Source organism: Trifolium pratense, linkage group LG1 (genome assembly GCF_020283565.1).
Source record: "Trifolium pratense cultivar HEN17-A07 linkage group LG1, ARS_RC_1.1, whole genome shotgun sequence".
Lineage (NCBI taxonomy): Eukaryota > Viridiplantae > Streptophyta > Magnoliopsida > Fabales > Fabaceae > Trifolium > Trifolium pratense.
The window spans coordinates 43,552,907-43,571,419 of record NC_060059.1 but is presented as its reverse complement, the minus strand read 5'-3'; the positions used below and the strand labels follow the sequence as shown (position 1 = coordinate 43,571,419).

Sequence of the window (18,513 nt, the reverse complement as noted above, 5' to 3'; positions counted from 1 at the left end):
CATCGGTCTCCGTGACGACATAGATATTATAAAGAGTAATTTAACAAAAATACATAATTATTACTGTATTTAACTAAGATTGCATATCCTATTTTCTCTTTTCTTAATACACCACAATTTGTCTTGCTTCAAACCGGAAAAAAAAAAAAAACCATTTAGTCAATACTGCACCAAACCAATCACATCACAGTCATTGTATTTCATACCTTCTTCATTCAGCAACCAATCACAACCGTCAAATTACATAGCATTCGTAAGCTTCCTTACAACCATAATAAAATTTAATTAATTAATTGAATCATATGGTAGGCAATTAATTTATGTTGATTTAGATGTTATCAATTTTCTTGTTAATTAAACAAATCCAATAGTAAAATGCCGCCCAAACATCGAACTCTATATAAACGCGTCAAACTGCGTTTTTTCTCTTCTTTCTTTTTCAACAAATAACAACATTCAATTCTTCTTCATCCTTATCTTCAATTTCATGCTTCTCATGTTTAACCTCTCATTTCTTAATTGAGTTGCTGCTCAATCAAAGGTATGATATGAGAGTTTTCATCTTTGTTGCGTTGTTTGTGATTTTTCTTTAATTCTATTGTATTGTATCAGATCATTTGGTTTTGGTATTTGTATTCCAAGTTTGAATATTTTGTTTTGTTTTGCTTTGAATTTTTATTTTTTGTTCAATTGGTATTAGTATTATTATGACTTTGTTTTAAAAATTAGGTTGATTTTTTTGGGTTTCAATTATGGTTCATGTTGTTGTTTTTGCTAGAGTTGAATTGAAAGATGCAACAATACTTGATGTATCTTATTACACAATCACGTTATGGGGGTATGGATTAGTTTGTGCATGTTGTCCTTTTTATAACATAGAGATTCGGATTCGAGTTAGTTGATGATGATCCAGGTAATAATAAAGCTGGAGAAGTTTGTTTTGATTTTCCTTGGACAGTTGATGCAAATCTTAGTAGGAAGACTATGACCTGTTTGGATTAAGTTATCGGCTATTTTTTTTTTTTTTACCAAAAAGCCTTTTTTTCTCCACCACCAATATCCAGTCCACTGAACCACCTAATCTGGTTTGGGGTCAGTTCTGCCCCGACCGCAGTTGCGAGGGATCGAACCGTGGTTATCCCTACCAAGTCCAGCGCCAAGCAGAGAGAGTTTACGGAAACAACTTATGACATATCCATAAGTTGCTTTCAGATTATTTCTATAAGCTCTCCGAGATAGCTTGTGTAAACAACTTAGAGCTTATATAATTTGACTTTATTTTATCTTTTGTTATAGAAAAAGCTTATACATAAGCACTTATATGATAAACACTTTTGTGGAAGGATGCAGTTGTTTGATCTTAATAATTATGAATGAAGCATATGCTTGATGCTTTTTTTATATACCCTGGATTCATCCTCTCCACATGGCCTTATGATGAGAAAATTTTGTTTATATTTCTCTCTTAATAGTCATTAAATAATTCAGATCCTATTTTATGAACATTTATGAAGCGAGATATATATATAACATGATACTGAATTTTAACATTAGAAGGATTCATTTCCATTAAGAATGCTTTCTGGTCAATCCTACTGAAGCTATGTGCATTTGATATCTTCAATTCCTTCCCAAAACCATAAATCAAAGCAGATATTTAAGTGCATATTCGCATTGTTGAAATCAATTATCATTTTCTTTTGTTATTCAAATAATTAGCATCATATTATCTCACTGGAGTGACTGTATTATAACTTGTGTTAACTAAAATTGAAGTCAATTCCATGTCTGAAGTTGAAAGGTAGAGTCTTTGGTCAGTTGTGCCGGAACTGATAGTTATGTTTGTTACTGCATTTGGAGATTCTCTACAGATAGTTATGATCCAGATAGTTAAGTTTGTGACCATTGATTTTTCTTTTGCTCTATTTTTTTCATTAAAGTTTAATGGCAGCCATAGAGCATGAGAGTGTATATAATAAAAAATTTAACTTGTCAAAACCATTCTGATGCTAATTTTAGTATACAGGACAAACAAGTATATTTTCCCTTTCTTTTTGGAGATTTACATTCTTTGATTTGCATTATTTAATTTCTGTCCTCACTGGTACTCTTTAATTTGACAGACAATACCTGGTTTGATGTATTTCATGTTGTCATCTGTTCATGATAGTATATCGTTGTCTTCATTACAGCTAAAGCTCCAATCTCTAAATGCAAAACTTATTTTGGCAGGTGTGGAATCATTTTAAAGAAGACATTCAAATTCACTGTCATTGTTAATACTTAAAGATGGCTTTACATGAGCATTCAGATGTTTTTCAGTGGGGTATGAATCTATTTGATGTCGATCCTTGTTATAGTCCTGGATACTATGGTGACATAATTCAACATGACACTGGTGATGTCTACCATGAACACTACTTTCACAGCAATTATGATTCTGCTGAAAGTAACCAAGTAGAGAATGATGAGATCATTGCACGGACTCTTCAAGAAGAGTTTTCACAGCTTGAGATCGCTGATGAGCGTTCAAGTTATTCACAGGCAGATGTAGAACAGTTTAATGCTTCTGTGCCTTCATATGATTGGCATAACACACCGATGATGAACTATTGTTCAGGAGGTATCGGTAAATGTATAAAATTGTTGTGTTCTTATGTATAGTTGAATTTATGTTTTTGCATAATTTGGTTAATTCAATCAGAATTTTACATGTGCAGGTCATGATTATGTCCATGAAGGAGTTGGTGATGTAGAAACTTCTAGTTCAAGTAGTCCTGGTGAAGTTGGGGGATGCTCATTGGAGCTTGTTGACAATTATCCATTTGATGATGAAATAGGAAGGAGATTGAATGAGATAACTCCCATACCTGTATGTCTAGCTTCTTGATTTATGAGTGAATCGATAATTATATATTTGTCACCTTTTAATGGTTATTTTGTACTTTTGTCAAAAAAAAATGGTTATTTTGTACTAAACAACTTATTCACTATGTTCTATTTTTGTTAAGATGTAGCAATAATATTCTTTCCAAACTACATTTTCAATTCATTACATAATTTAATACTTAGAGTGAGTCATTATTTATTTATTTATTTATTTTTGTTTAAATTTTAACTACGGATTTTCAAATCATTTATTCCTATGGTTAAATAACCAGTCTTATACACACCGATGATGAACAAAAGTAGCTTCTAGTAGTTTGAATCTTCCACTTTGAGACAAAGTGTTCATTTCTGGAGGGGGTGGGGTAGAAACATAAAAAATACTAAGGGCATGTTTGGTATCAGAAAACGTTTTTTGTTTTCATTTTTCAGTACAAAACTTTCATCTTGTTTTCATTCCATTTCTTGTTTTCAAATATTTGTACAAGATAAAGTGAAAAAGTAAAGGTTATTTTCATTGTTTCCTGCACAATTCTTTGAAAATGAGAAACACACTAAAAGCAAGGTGACCTTTGTTATTAAAAATGAAAACAAAGTGTTTTATCCAATCGAACAAACCCTACTATTCTTGTATTGCCTTCATTCTTGCATAGTGGTTTCTTCAAACACTCAGTTTTAGTAGTTCCATATGTGGTAATTTTTTTTGTTTTAGGATGTATCCTTATGATAGAACAAGGGCAATTGTTTTGTTAGTTGGTTAGTCCATTAGTTAGGTTTGTTAGAAAGGATTAGAAGGGAATATAAATAAGTGAAAATCAGATTAAGGGATTCGTTGAGTAGATTATAAAATTTTGCAAGTGAAAGGAGAAATCCTTTATGAAGGGGAAATCCTTGGAAGAGAGACCTCAGAGACTGACCCTATCCTACTCTCAACCTATTACTCAATAAAATCACTTTTCTTTTTATTCTTTCTATCAATTTCTCTAGCTTCCTAACACCATATCTTATGATATTAGAAAGTTCATTTCTTTTGATCAGTTGTATGACCTGTTAATTTTATTTATCATCCTGTGTAGCACATTCCAAAAATTAATGGAGAAATTCCTTCTATTGATGAAGCAACATCGGATCATGAAAGGCTTCTGGATAGGTAATAGTCATAAGCGTATTTCTATTTGGTTTAAAGCTAATAAAAATGCTTCCATGATGTTTTATCATTATCCAACGCTTTATTAATTTCCATTACAGTGAACCGTTGTCATAGGTGGGCTTCATTTTGTATGTGTGCATGCCCCATTTTTTTTTGTTCTTTCACACTCTACAAAGTTTAAACTAGTTTAAAATTAGAGTTTAAAGGGGATGCACTGCAATGTAAACCACCTTTACACATGTGTTCAATGAGAAACAGTCATTATAAAATGTCAGCCTATACTTGTAACTTAAGAAATTAGGTTGTGTGAAGTGGAAAAATAAATGACTCCTATTGTATATCAGTGTAAAACTAATTTATAAAACTGACAGCCCCTTATTGTCAAAGAATTATTTGTCTTGTCTACATTTTCTTTGTACTCAACGTCAACATGCCAAATTAAATCAATTATATTTTTTAAACAGATTGCGATTATATGACTTTGTGGAGCATAAGGTACAAGGTGATGGAAATTGTCAGGTTTGTTGCTTTCAATATTTACTTTCACAATTAGTCGGTCTTAGAGCCGGATACCAAGTTTTAAAAAAAAAAAAATATATTCACTTTCACAATTTCATTCCTCGATGTGTGCAGAGTGACTTTATTTCTACATTTCAAATCATAAAATTCATTTCAGCTGATAAGTTTCTACATTCATCAATTAATAATTCTTTTAGCTTTATTTCTTATCAGTTTCGTGCATTATCTGATCAATTGTATAACACTCCTGATAACCATAAGTTTGTGAGACGGAAAGTTGTAAATCAGGTTCGTTGTCTAGCAAATTATGTTTCATCATGCTCACTTGAATTGTGATATTTTTGTGCATTATTCGTAGATTCTGATTAATTAATGGTTTTATCAAACAGCTAAAGTCTCATCCAGATATTTATGAAGGATACGTTCCCATGAAATTTAGTGAATATTTGGAAAATATGTCTAGGTAATATTTACATTATTTCTTTCCTCTATCTAAGTACCAATATAAAATATTTCATAAGAGCTAATTAGTAGCAGCTTTTATTTTCATGTTGAATGAAACCTAGGAGTGGTGAATGGGGCGATCATGTCACTCTTCAAGCAGCTGCAGATTTGGTATGAGTTTTGCAACTTACTATACTTCTATAGAACTTTGTTTGGACTTACTATTCATTGTAGACTTCTATCAACTTACTAAACTTTTAAGGCCCTGATTAGATAAACTACTTAATTAAGGGAAATACAAATAAGAAAATACAGACAAATAGATGAAAAGAAATAAGAGATCAAAAAATGAAATGCTACAAAATTTTAGGTAAAAAATGAAACATTACAAACTTTTATACAATTATTTAAAAAATAAATAAATTCAATTTTCCAGTACATATTAAATGTAGGATACGTTGTTAGTCCTATAAAATTGGGATCTTCTGAGTTTAGTCCCTATTTTAAAAAAGAAAGGCTAAATTGCTCTTTTGGTCCCTTAACTAATTTGTTGGTTTCATTTTGGTCTCATAACTAATTATTGTTACATTTAGGTCCCTTATCTAAACTCATGTTAATCAAATCAGTCCCTTCCGTTAACTGTTAACCTAAAATGTCTAAGGTGTACCAACATTGTAGGTGGGTACACCATAGACCTCATTATTATTATTATTTTTTATTGTAACTATTTGATTTATTTTGTCAAAAAATAAACCATTAAATCTTGTAGGTCTATTGTATCTAATAGTGCACCACAAATACCTAAGCGTGTAGTCATGAGTTTGATCCTTGACTTTTGCATACCGAACTCAAGGGAGGGGAGAAACCACTGTGTGTCCCACCGGTTCCCATTTCTTTTAGTTTATCCAGAGCATAGAAAATCTCAAAATCTCACAAGCTCTCCTAAACAGTCTCATACGTGTTTATGTTAGTAAATAGGGAAAAAATAAATGGTACGAGGGAAGGGGCAACGGATTCATATTAGCCTTTGGATGAAATCTTTATTTTATCCATGTATTACTTTTATTCATTTTAAAAACATAAATGACTACCCATGTTGCATCGTATTCGGTCGTGAGTGAGTTGTATTCTTCGCACCATATAGCAAAGCTCTAGTAAATAAGCTCAAATAAAATAAGTCAATCCAAAGTGATCATAAGTCTGTTCATATCATTCTCCTTTCAATTGTGCATGAGTTACATTTTCATTTGCCATTTTCTGCCAGTTTCTTCAAATGATGCAATTGTGAAGTTTACAATAATATAATATTTGAAATTAACAATGTAATATAATGATGTGCCTTTTACTGCGACTGACACCACTGATTTTTTCTCTCTCTCCAGTATGGTGTAAGAATATTTTTGATGACTTCTTTCAAGGACACATGTTGCATTGAGATTCTTCCTAGTTTTGAGAAGCCAAAAGGAGGTAAGATTTTCTTAGTAGTGAGGATTTAGCATATCCCTTACATTGTTTCTTGAAATCTTTCTGAACCTTAAACACAATTGGACATTCTTCTATTATCATTGGTGCTTCCAACTTTTTGGTGGCTCATAATGATTACTTTAGGACCTTTTATTTATTGTTCATCATATAATTATATGCATAATGTGTTTTTGTTGCAGTAATTTTCATAAGTTTTTGGGCAGAGGTGCATTACAACTCCATCTATCCTCAAGGAGGTATATCTTTACAAACTTTTCATACTTAGTTTGAATCTTTATGAGGTTCATTTGTTTATTCTTTCCCAAATATAGTGTATGATTTGGTGATATATCATGTATTAGTTCAGATATAACTTCATGTGAGTCAAGAAAGAAGAAAAGGTGGTGGAGCTTTGAGACCAAGCATCAATAGTGTGGCTGGCCTAGAGAACACCAATTTTCATTCTGCATCTGTGCCTAAAGTTTTGGTGCCCCTGCATTTTGGAGTTGGACCATTGGATTTTATATCCAAATAAATTCATCTAAGAGTTAGCCAAACAGTCAATAAAGATTCCATATCCAAATTTATCCCATTTCAATGCTGATGATTTATGCATTGGCATTTTGGATGTTTTCTGAAATAAATCAGTTTTTATACATAAAGGGTTAAAGTGTAACAGGTAAATAAATTACATAATTTATTGTGCCAAAGATTTTGTTTTTTTCATTGATTTACTTGTTTCGTTGATGCATTACTTTTTTGTAACATCTATAAAACATAGCAGTACTCCAATAATGCAATACTGTGTCACATGAAAATCTTTTGATGTTATCAATCACAATAGTCTAGGGAGTCTTTTTAATGCTGATTAAATCCCAATATTACAATTTCCCCTTATAGTGTAACGATGTAAGTAAGATTTCAGATAGCACAACATTTATGATAAGATGCTTCATTTTATTGTGTATGCAGCTTAATATATTTACCATATAATTTATGTCATTCCAATCAATATATCTTCAGAATCATATGCTATAAAATAGTACTCCTTAAAATCCTCTGAAAGCTTTGTTGTAGTTGTCCAAAGTGTCATTCACCATCATAGTACGTATATCTCTAAGCAGCATATGAATATCATGATCAGCAAGTGGTAAAGGGGACAAATCTCATATACTACGACCCCTAGCCAACTATTCATCAGCAAGTGGTAAAGCTCGATTGCAAGCTCTAAGTAGCCTTTAAAACTTATCACCATGAGTATGATGGAAGACATTGAAATATATTACTATTAGGGATCGCAGAAAAACTCAAACCCGAGAGATCTACCCAAACTCAAACTCAACTCAACGGGCGAAACCCGAGTTGACTGGGTTTGGGTTCAGGTGACACACTGACACCCGATAATATGGGTGTGGGTTTGTTATCAGTCAAACCCACACCCGAAACCTATACACCCACCCGAAATATGTTAAATTACCTAATTACCAGTGTTAAGTAAATGTTGTAATTTTAGTTGTAATTTAATTTCTTGAAAGTCTATGTTTGAATTTCCTTGGAAGACCTTAATTTTAGTTGTAATTTAATTCAAAGTCTATGTTGTAATTTAATTTCTTAAATTTGCAAATTATTTTCAAATGCGCTGCGGGTTTGAGTTTGGGTGGAAAAAATCCGAACCCAATGAGTGTGGGCGTGGGTTTTATTTTTCCACCCGAATAGCCTTTGGGTTTGGGTTTGGGTGATGATTTCGGGTGTGGGTTTGGTAAGTGTCAAACTCGCACTCATGGGAGCCCGTTGTCATCCCTAATTACTATCATATAAAACTAGCGTTTCTGGCCTCTTGGATTATAGTTTCCAAAATTGTTTTGGAATATGTTTTCCGAAATAACTTGTAGAACGGAAAACATTTTCTGAAATACAGGAAAATATAAAATAGGATAAAAAACTGACAATTTCATGTTCGAATGCATATAAAGGGACATTTTCCGAAAAAATTGTGCATTGGAAAACGCTTTCCGAAATAAGTTTAAGGGCAAAATTGGAAAGTTCGTTAATGTAACTTAAAACATAGTTTACTAAGTCACATCTCCATCCCTTCTTTAGTTGTAACTTCGTGATGTTGTCATTATACGACATCATATAGTTTTCGTTCTGACCTCTCATTCTCTGATATGTTAAATGTTGTTGATCAAATATTAATTTGGTAGATATGTAGTATTATGAAAATATGGCCTCCATTTGATGATAAGTTTGGTTGTTATTTTTCTCTTTATTTTCTTCTTTTGGCTACTGCTACAAGTAAGCCTTCACGAAATCGGGACACATTTGTTTGATGTTGTCATGCCTCCTTTGAGTCCAACACCCACACTCGAGCTGTTTGGGTCTTGACTAGACTTAACCCATAAGCCTCCTTTATTTGCATTAAAGGAGTATTTATAGGCCTCTGGCGCCGAGTCACGATTATCAATGTGAGGGCGAATGAGGTCGTTTCGTCATTGATGAGTGTTGGTCTAAATGTCATACTTTTTTTTTTTTTAGTTTAAGGTCTAAATGTCATACTTTATATGTTAATTAATCACCTCTTATTTTAGATGAGTGGTATATGTCTTTTTCTAGTTCAACTAAGGTCTCAAATTTTAATCTAAACATGGACATGCATCATTTTGAGTCCCATAACCACAAAGACTAAAGAGATTACTGATTAGATACAAAGCCGCAAGAGAGGAGCTCTCCACTCTCTCTAGAAATTAGAGTTTTTGGTTTTACAATAGTTGAGCGTCGCACCACCTCTAGTAGGGATCCCTCCTTTGCCGTAGGAGTTGATCCTCTTCGAAATGGAGTTTGTCCTCTCCCTTGTGGAGGTCCTTCTCCCATCTATGTGAGTTTTTCTTCTTTCTTCATCTCGGTTGTCTCCTTTCATTGTTCCACCACCAACTTCCATAATGTTCAATCCTCCCTCCACCAACAACCACCACTCTTTCCTTGCACGAATCAAGCATGCTGTTGTGATCTTAAATCGAAACCCAACTTCACTGACCAAGCATTTGGGGATCAGTGGCTATGAGAAAAGGCACCACCGGAGCCACTATCATCGTAAGAAATGAAATTTCTAAGAGCTTATGTTTGTGGATCTGTTATTTTTATTGTGTTGTATTGTTTTTATCTGTTTTGTATTGTGTGCTTAAGTTTAGTCCATTTTAAGTTTACTCATATGGTGTTTGATGTAAAGCCCCGAAGATGTTTAAATGTAATGGAAAATGTTTTGAGCAAGGATCTAATAGTGGCTGCAGCAAACCAGTCTCTCTTCTTCTCCACTCAACAAATGAATCCTTCACATGTGGTGAGTTTAACCAATTTCAAGAACCCGTATAGTTGAATTTCGCGTCCACAAGCCAAATAAATGATTTATAATTGGGTAGATTTAAAGATTGTGGTTCCTCAACCCACTTATCACTTGTGGAAGAAATTTGCTTAGGACCTTAGTTGCTTGGATTAAGTTATTGGCTTGGTACTACTCTATTGGTTTCTATTTTCTCAAAGTTTATTGATATTAAAATCTTAGTTTGCTTAATTGTTTGTGTTGTTTTAAGAATGTGGATGAGGAATGTCCTAACACATCGTGTCTCTCTATGTTTATAATTCATTTATCTTATCTAATGCTAAATGTTATATCTATCAAACCAAGAAAAGAGATATTATTGACCAGTCTTCACAATTGCGCAAAGAAAATATCCGATTTACAAAAATAAAATATATTCTCCTCTTCCTCCTTTGATGCACATTTCTTTCGAAGAGAGATCTTGTATCCGGGTGAGGATATAATCAAATATAGGAAAATTTTAATATGGATCACCTTTACAAGTGGTGAATCGTGGATCAATATTTTAAAAATATTTAAAATTTTAACGCCAATACGTTATTATCGAAAAGTATAAGTTAATGATTATCTTTGGTGATACTTCTTTGATTAAAATAACAAAAATTAAACGGTAATAACTTAAGTGATGGCCAACTAGAACTAACGTCAATTATATTACTCCATCCAGTCCTTATTATAATAAAAAATTTATTTTTTTAGGTTCATTGTAAAACTAATGTATTTAGACAACATTATAATCCAGATACATTAGTTTTACAATAAACCTAAAAAGTAAAACTTCTCTTATAATAAGGAGTAGAGGAAGTACACCCTCCGGACACAAATATAAGAAAAAATAACCGTTTACGCGGTGTTTAAGAAATTTAGTTAAGTGTACTTAATTTTCTTAATTTAATGCAAAACATGAATTAAGTTTACTATATTACCCTTTGAAAAGTGATTTATGACTGGGAAATCACATAAACTTTTGAAAAGTAAGATGATTATATAAGGATATATTATGAATAGTGGTAAATTCTAATATGGACCACTTCATTAAGTGGTCATGGTGGACCAATCATGAATAACATTATAACGAATACGAATTTTACAAAATCCACCGTTGGATTGAAAGTTTATATCATATCGATCGTCCATAGAAAAACTTAGAAAAATTAAAAATCATTTGATATGTTATTGAGACACATCAAGATTAACGGTTTATTAAATAATGTAAATATTGATGTGTCTCAATAACATATCAAATGATTTTCAAAAAAATTTTAAAAATTTATGAATGATCTATACGATATAAACTTTCAATCCAACAGTGAATAATTTCGTAAAATTCATATTCGATAGATCATTTGTCCACGGTGAACCACTTGTAAAGGTGGTCTACCGTAACATTAGCCTAGAAATAGTAGTATTAATTAGTTTAAAAGTAGTTGACAATTTGTGTTCAAAATTTGAAGTTTTTTTTTATTATATTTGTGTAGGAAGGGAGGATTGTTTTAGTTGTAAAAACCTATAAAAGTCATAATTTTTTAAAAAAAAAATTTGTTTTAAAAAATATTGTCGACAATAGTTACAATCACTAACCAATTTAAGGATTGGGCCACCATCGAATTAATCTTCCAGTTTCAAAACATACATAGACTAAGAACTTCAAGTACTCATGTCTTCCGAAAGGTGTCGGAACTCTATTTTATTTTATGGGCAGAATCGTTTATCTTCCCAATCATCATAGAACTTGATTAATTCATTGATTGATCATTTGATCATTAGTGGGTCCAAATCCAAAGTTTGTAAGTACATGTCCAACAGCCAACACAACAGCAAAGAGTAACATAGAAGTTGATACACTACATTTTAGAACTATTTTTATAAACGATCCATCATCATATAGATCATACTAATAGTACTTCATGAGCTTTCTCTAATCATTTTTACACATTGTGTTGTTGTTGTTGTTGATTTCAACAAACTCCAAAACTAACCTTAAAATTAATCAAAATATTAATAATAATAATAATAATAACAACGAGAGAAACCCTTAAATCTCAATGCTATTCCACAATCATACAGCAATGTCATTGTTCGTTAATGCTCAGAGATTCTTCTTGCTGATTCTCCTCCACCGAACTCGGTTGCAACAGCAACGCCGTGAACGGCATATGATGGTACCGATTCGGTACAGCATACTCCATTCCAGACGGCGGACATAGATCAAGCCGGCAACTCGGCTGCTGTAGCGGGAGAGCAGCAGCAGCAAACATTCCACCACCGCTGGGACCAACAGATGACACCGGCGGAGCAACATTGCAGGACACAGACGGCCTGGAGAAAGAAGACGCCGGCGAGGTTGTTGAAACCGGACCGGCGGGGACAGTGCCGGTACCAGTAACAGCGATGATAGCCGGTTCAGCTTGTCGGAGAAGCCACTCGATTGTTTCACCATCGGAACGGTGACCTAACTCACGTGTCAGCTGGAAAACTCTGGCAGCACAGAGAGGTGGCATACGGACACGGCGGCCACGGCCGTTCACTTTGGTGTGACGGTCTTTGGTGGAACGAGAGGAGGTTTTTCTTTTGACGGTGGTAAGTTGAGCATTGGGATCAGAACTGGTGGTGGCAACGGTGGTGGTGGAGACGGTGGAGGGTTTGGTTTCTGATTGAGAGAATGTTTGGAAAACAACTTGTGAAGACATTGTAGGGTTTGAAATTGATTTGGAGATTGTGAATTTAGGGTTTTTGGTGAAAGTGATGAGAATGAAAAAGTGTTGTCGTTCTCAGAAAAAGAGAATTGGGTTAGATTAATTTTGATGACAAAGTGAGGCCCAGTGAGTGGTTTATATAGTAGCGTTCATTTCAGGTTAGTGGGCCTCTTCACTACCACTAATTAATACAATATTTTATTTTTTTCACTAAAGCACAAATACAATATTTGTTCTTATCCAAAAAATTAGATGGTATTTAATATATTAGAGTTTTTACTTTTTAAATTCATTGATAATTTAACGTATCTAGTCCATATTATAAACTAGATACATTAGGTTCTCAACGAATCTAAAAAATAAAATTTGTCTTATATTAGGGTCTGTTTGACCCTACTTATTTTTCACTTTTTTTTCCTCCTTAAAAGTAGTAAAAAATTGTGTTTTTGACCCAATTTCTCGTTATTTTCCACGTCTTTAATTTATTTCTCTAATTCTTTTAAGGAGAAATAAAGTCAAATACAATTTTCTACTTCTCTATTTCTTTTAAGGAGAAGTAGAAAGTTATTATGATTATCTTTTTAGTACTAATTTTATTATGTGTCAAAAAAGTATTACAGTAATTTTAATATTTTTTCTTTTATAATTCTAAGAATAAAAATCTCTTTTGTAAAAAAAAAAAAAAAAAAACTCTGTTGTAAAGTCATTACGAACGATAAATCTCATGGAGGATTTATAATAGAATTTACTTTGATTGGTGTAAGTAAAAAATTTATATTTAAGTACTATATATATTTTTTTAAAAAACTTGGTATCTGACCCTAAAACCGACTAAATACATATATATTTCAAACATAATTGATTTTCTACATGGAGAACTAATAACTATGAAACTTACCGTCAAGGAACTATAAAACTTATTGAAAATTTACGATGAAATTTACTTCAAATCTAAATTACGAAATTTTAACTTTTTCCTTTTTTTACACAAACGAAATATCAACTTTGAATTCAGTTAAAGTGGATATGAGCAAATATTTTGTCAAACATAATTGTTTATTATAATTTTTCAATATTTATTAGGAAAAAAAATTGACTAACTTTTTAAACTTTTATTGACCCACTTTTATAAATTTAATAAGATACAATTTTATTTTGACTGACTTTCTAAGTTTTAATTAATTTAATTAGTCTCCGTCAAAAGAAATTAATTTAATTAGTAAAAGTTTTAATTAATTTAAATGAATTTAAGAAAAGATTCAAACAATGTAGAGGAAATTTAAGATCACTTATTTTGTTGTTTCGTTTTGGTGTGGTGTTTGTTCAGTTCAAATTGGTAGATTAGATTCGACTCGGTGTATATTCAATTAATGACTTTGTCATTGTCAAAAAAAAAAATCAATGACTTTGTTACAGACTTGGAGACATGGGTGTTCCGAGAATTTCAATTTTGTCATATTTTATAAGTGTTTTGCCGTTATATGTTATTAACATGAATATTGTGATTTGAGGGGAGCCTAAGCTAACAAAAATGATTTTGACGTTGACTAGCCGTTACATTACTTACCCTTATAGAGTTCCCAAAGATGTGGTGGTAAAATTTAATGATTTAATGTTTCCAACTGATTTTGTGATTCTTGATATGGATGAAAACATAGAGATATACCACTTATCCTTGGAAGACATTTCTTAAAACTGGTAGAGCTTTGATTGATGTGGAGTTATTTTTAATGTTTTTGAAACTATCCAACATCAAAATGAAAATCCTCAATATTACCTAGTTGTCGTGGTTGAAGAGTTAGTGGAGAAAATTACTTAAGATGAGCGTCACAAAGGCAACCCTTGAGTTTCAACTTTATTTTTTTTCGCTTTTATTTTTATTTCTCTTGAGCCATTGACTGTTGTGGGAGTCGAGTCTTATTTTGTATTTCCGTTTCTTTTATTGTTGCTCATTTATTATTAATGGATATTTCTGTTTTATAATGATTGTCGGTTTGGTAATAATTCTGTTTGAATGATAGGAATCTCAAAAGGCTTAGAAAAAATAATATTTAATTACATTTTTGGTCCCTTATTTTTAATTTAGGTTTCAAGTTGATCCCTTATCTTTTCTGTCATTCAATTAGTTAGTTCATCCCGTCAATTTTTTTTACTATTACCATTAAATTTGGACACGTGGCAAACAGAAACCACACTTGGACAATTGACACGTCTCACTTCCCCCCAATCACACAACCCGTGATTACAAATACTTCAAACAGTGAGGAGACAACTCCAGTAAAACAAATCTAGCTCCGTACTTAAAAGCTTAAGAGAGGTTTACTAATTACAACTCAACAAAATAGTTCAGCTCCAGCATCAATGTGATACAAGAGTGGCTCACAAATAACAATAAAAGACTAAAACCCTAAAAGATTCTTTTCTCAATAATAGCTTCAGTGAGTAAATTAGGTTTAGCGTCTTCCTTTATATAGTATTAGCACGTCATGAGCTTGATGAACAATAAGACTTCAAATAGTTGATCTAATGGTATAACCACCACACATATTTATAACCAAATCTTTTTTATTCCTTAAATGTTTTAACATTTTAAGGAGCAAGCAATGCATAAATCGCATTATGTAGGTTCTAGAAACTCAATGTTCAATCATTTTAATGAAATTCTGGCACGCAAGTAACAGATGTTGTGTACGATGTTTATAAACACAAGGATAATGACGGAATGTTGAGTCTAATGTTGCGACATCGTACCAACACAGAACATAATGAACAAGATAAATATAAACGACAGAAAATAAATAACACAAGGTATTGTTAACTCAGTTCGGCGCAACATCACTTACTCTGGGGGCTACCAAGCCAGGAAGGAAATCCACTATAATAGTGTTAGTTTGAATCCCTCGGCAAACACCTTAGTTTATGATTTTTCAGCTAATCACAATATGTGCTAACTTCTACATAGGGACTCTAGATATGAGACCCGTCTCACTTCGCCTCAATCACACAACCCATGATTACAATCAAAGACAAACAAGAAGGAGACAATTCCAATGAAACAAACCAAACTCTGTACTTAAAAGCTTAAGAGTGGTTCACAATTACAACTTAATTAAAACAGTCATACTCTATCATCAAGGTGATACAAGAGAGGCTCACAAATAACAATTGAAAGACTCAAACCCTAAAGACATTTTTCTCAATAACGGCTTCAGTACCCAAATTAGGTTTAGCGTCTTTCTTCATATACCCTTAGTGCAATATGGGCTTGATGAATAATCAGGCTTCAAACACAGCTGGTCCATGAAATATCCAGCACACATATTTTAGAACCAAATATATTGTTTCCTTAAATTTTTTAACATCTTAATGAGCAAGCAAAGCATAAGCCGCCTTCTGTAGGTTCTAGGAATACACGCGTCTTGGCGCACAAGTAAGTGTGAGTTTATTTTCAAATAAAATCTTGAAAAGATTTCACGCGAAACAGAGCACATTGTGATGTCGTACTCACATGTTATGACATCTGGTCCAATATCTTGCTAGAACATTGTCTTAACAAAATGTAGCCAACATACAAAAAACCCAACAATTCTAAGAGAAGGGTCAAGTCATTGGTTTTCTTTTTACATGATTCAAGGATCCAAAACATAGAAAATTTTCAAAATTTTGGCTCAAGGGGGTAGCCAAGGATCACACTATCACATAAGGTAGGTTATATTTGGCTAAGTAGTTCATCCAAAAAGAAATATGGCATTGATCATGTACATGATATCCAACACATTAAACAATATCAAGATTCAATTAAAATCAATCGAGTAAAACACGATTGTCGGTCTCTCGCATATATGAACAACGGAGTTGTACACATCTCACCTGGCTTGGTTATGTGATTCAAATTCAATTCATCATGTTCAAAAGAAATCATGGAAATCATGTTATCAAGAGCAACCCAATTTATAGACATGTTACTATCATAAGCATATTTCAATAATAAATCACAAGTTAGCAATCTAATCATTTTGAGTTTCATGCTATCTATCATCACTAGGGATGGTAAAAATATTCGTACATGCGGATATCCGCAGATAAAATTCGCCACAGACATGGAGTGGATAGTCTAATATGGATATTCGAGGGTAAGATAAATTGATATTTCAACCACCCTATAGTGGATACAAATGCAGATTTAATGATATCCGTACCAGTTAATAAATAAGAAAATTATTTAAATATTCTTAGTTATCAAATATAAAAGCGCCTTTTTAATTCTTTAAAATTTTGTGATGGACTTTGTTTTGATTAGAAATGAAATGTATGAATATTATTATATTTTGGTTGAAAAGAAGGAAAATAAATGTGTTGACTTCTGTTGTTAAATGGAAAGTAAAAGGGTAAATGATCATTTACCCCCTGCAAAATAGTCAAATTTTCGTTTACCCCCTACGCAGATTTTTTTTCTGTTTACCCCCTGCAAAAACTAGATTCCCTCATTTTGCCCCCTCGGTGTACGGCAGGACAAGTGACTGTGCAAATTTGCTGACGTTGCTTGTACACGTGGAAAAAAATCATCTATATTTATTTTTTAAATTCCACGTCAGATAATATTTTTTTCCTACAAAATTAAAAAAAACGAATTTCCTTATTTATTTTTTTTCCAAAATAAAAAAAAATCCTACCAAAAAAAAATTAAATTTTTTTTCCTAAAAAATAAAAAAAAAATGAATTTTCTTATTTATTTTTTTTCGAAAATAAAAAAATCCTACAAATCAAATTTTTTTTCCTACAAAATAAAAAAGAATTACTACAAATAATTTTTTTCGTACAAAATTATTATTTTTTCCTAAAATAAAAAAAAAAAACAAATTTTCTTATTTTGCTCCCAAAATAAAGATCTACTCCCAAATAAAGTTTATTTCCAAAATAAAGATTTTAAAGATTTATTTTCAAATCTTTTTGAATTAAAAAAAACAAAACTTCACCAGAATTGTTTGCTTCCACCGTCGTGATCGTATTCGTCGTCAACTTCTTCAATCGTCAGAATCGTCTTCTACTTCGTTATTATCTTATGCTTCTTTCTATTTTTCTAGTTCTAGGGCAAATGGTTTTGGTAGAATAGGAAAACACAAATAAAACTTCTTTTTCTATTTTTTTAATTCAAAGAGATTAACAAAAAAATAAAGATTATGTTTTTTTTTAATTCGAAAAAATTTGAAAATAAATCTTTAAAATTTTGATTTTGGAAATAAACTTTATTTCAGAGTAAATCTTTATTTTGGGAGCAAAATAAGAAAATTCTTTTTTTTTTTATTTTGGGGGGAAGTTTTTTTTATTTTTTTTTGTTGGAAATTTTTTAAAATTTGTTTGTAGGAAAAAAAAAAAAAATTTTTGTAGGAATTTTTTTAAAAAAATTTGTGGGAAAAAAAAAATTGTTTTTTTATTTTGTAGGATTTTTTTTAAAAAAAAATATATTATCTGACGTGGAATTTAAAAAATAAATATAAATGATTTTTTCCACGGGTACAAGCCATGTCAGCAGATTTGCACAGTCACTTGTCCTGCTGTACACCCGAGGGGAAAAATGAGGGAATTTATTTTTTGCGGGGGTAAACAGAAAAAAAACCTGCTTATGGGGGTAAACGAAAATTTGCTTATTTTGCAAGGGGGTAAATGATCATTTACCCAAAGTAAAATGTATGAATGTGTTAATAAATGTAAAGGTGTTAGAGAAATGTATGAATATTATTGTATTTTGGTTGAAAAGAAGAAAAATAAATGTGGTGACTTTTGTTGTTAAATGGAAAGTGAAATGTATGAATGTGTTAATGTGTTAATAAATGTAAAGGTGTTAAATTGAAAAGAAAGAAAATAAATGTAAATGTGTTAATCAAAACAAAGTTCATCAAAAAATTCTAAATAATTAAAAATGCGCTTTTATATTTGATAACTAAGAATATTTATATAATTATTTTTTTTGCTAACGG

The 18,513-nt window shown here is 31.8% G+C and overlaps 2 protein-coding genes across 13 annotated transcripts; one reads left to right on the top strand and one right to left on the bottom strand.

The window, feature by feature from the left end:
* The first annotated feature begins 325 nt into the window (after window positions 1–325).
* Window positions 326–7,391, top strand: LOC123918054 (OVARIAN TUMOR DOMAIN-containing deubiquitinating enzyme 10-like). Of its 12 annotated transcripts, XM_045970081.1 has the most exons (12): window positions 362–541; window positions 2,233–2,326; window positions 2,430–2,623; window positions 2,721–2,872; window positions 3,963–4,036; window positions 4,501–4,555; window positions 4,769–4,843; window positions 4,945–5,018; window positions 5,122–5,170; window positions 6,382–6,466; window positions 6,664–6,720; window positions 6,831–7,391. In XM_045970081.1, exons 3-12 carry the CDS (start codon window positions 2,602–2,604, stop codon window positions 6,893–6,895), a joined length of 708 nt encoding a protein of 235 aa, XP_045826037.1. In that variant the 5' UTR covers window positions 362–541; window positions 2,233–2,326; window positions 2,430–2,601; the 3' UTR covers window positions 6,896–7,391. The 12 variants fall into 12 exon arrangements, with proteins under 12 accessions (XP_045825986.1, XP_045825964.1, XP_045826004.1 ...); XM_045970030.1 differs by having other exon boundaries at window positions 326–541; window positions 2,233–2,623; XM_045970048.1 differs by having other exon boundaries at window positions 355–541; window positions 2,233–2,623; window positions 6,826–7,391.
* Window positions 7,392–11,531: 4,140 nt separating this feature from the next.
* LOC123884941 (transcription factor TCP11) lies at window positions 11,532–12,623 on the bottom strand. The gene has a single exon (XM_045934170.1). The coding sequence runs from the start codon at window positions 12,527–12,529 to the stop codon at window positions 11,912–11,914; it is 618 nt and encodes a 205-aa protein (XP_045790126.1). The 5' UTR covers window positions 12,530–12,623; the 3' UTR covers window positions 11,532–11,911.
* Window positions 12,624–18,513: the final 5,890 nt, after the last annotated feature.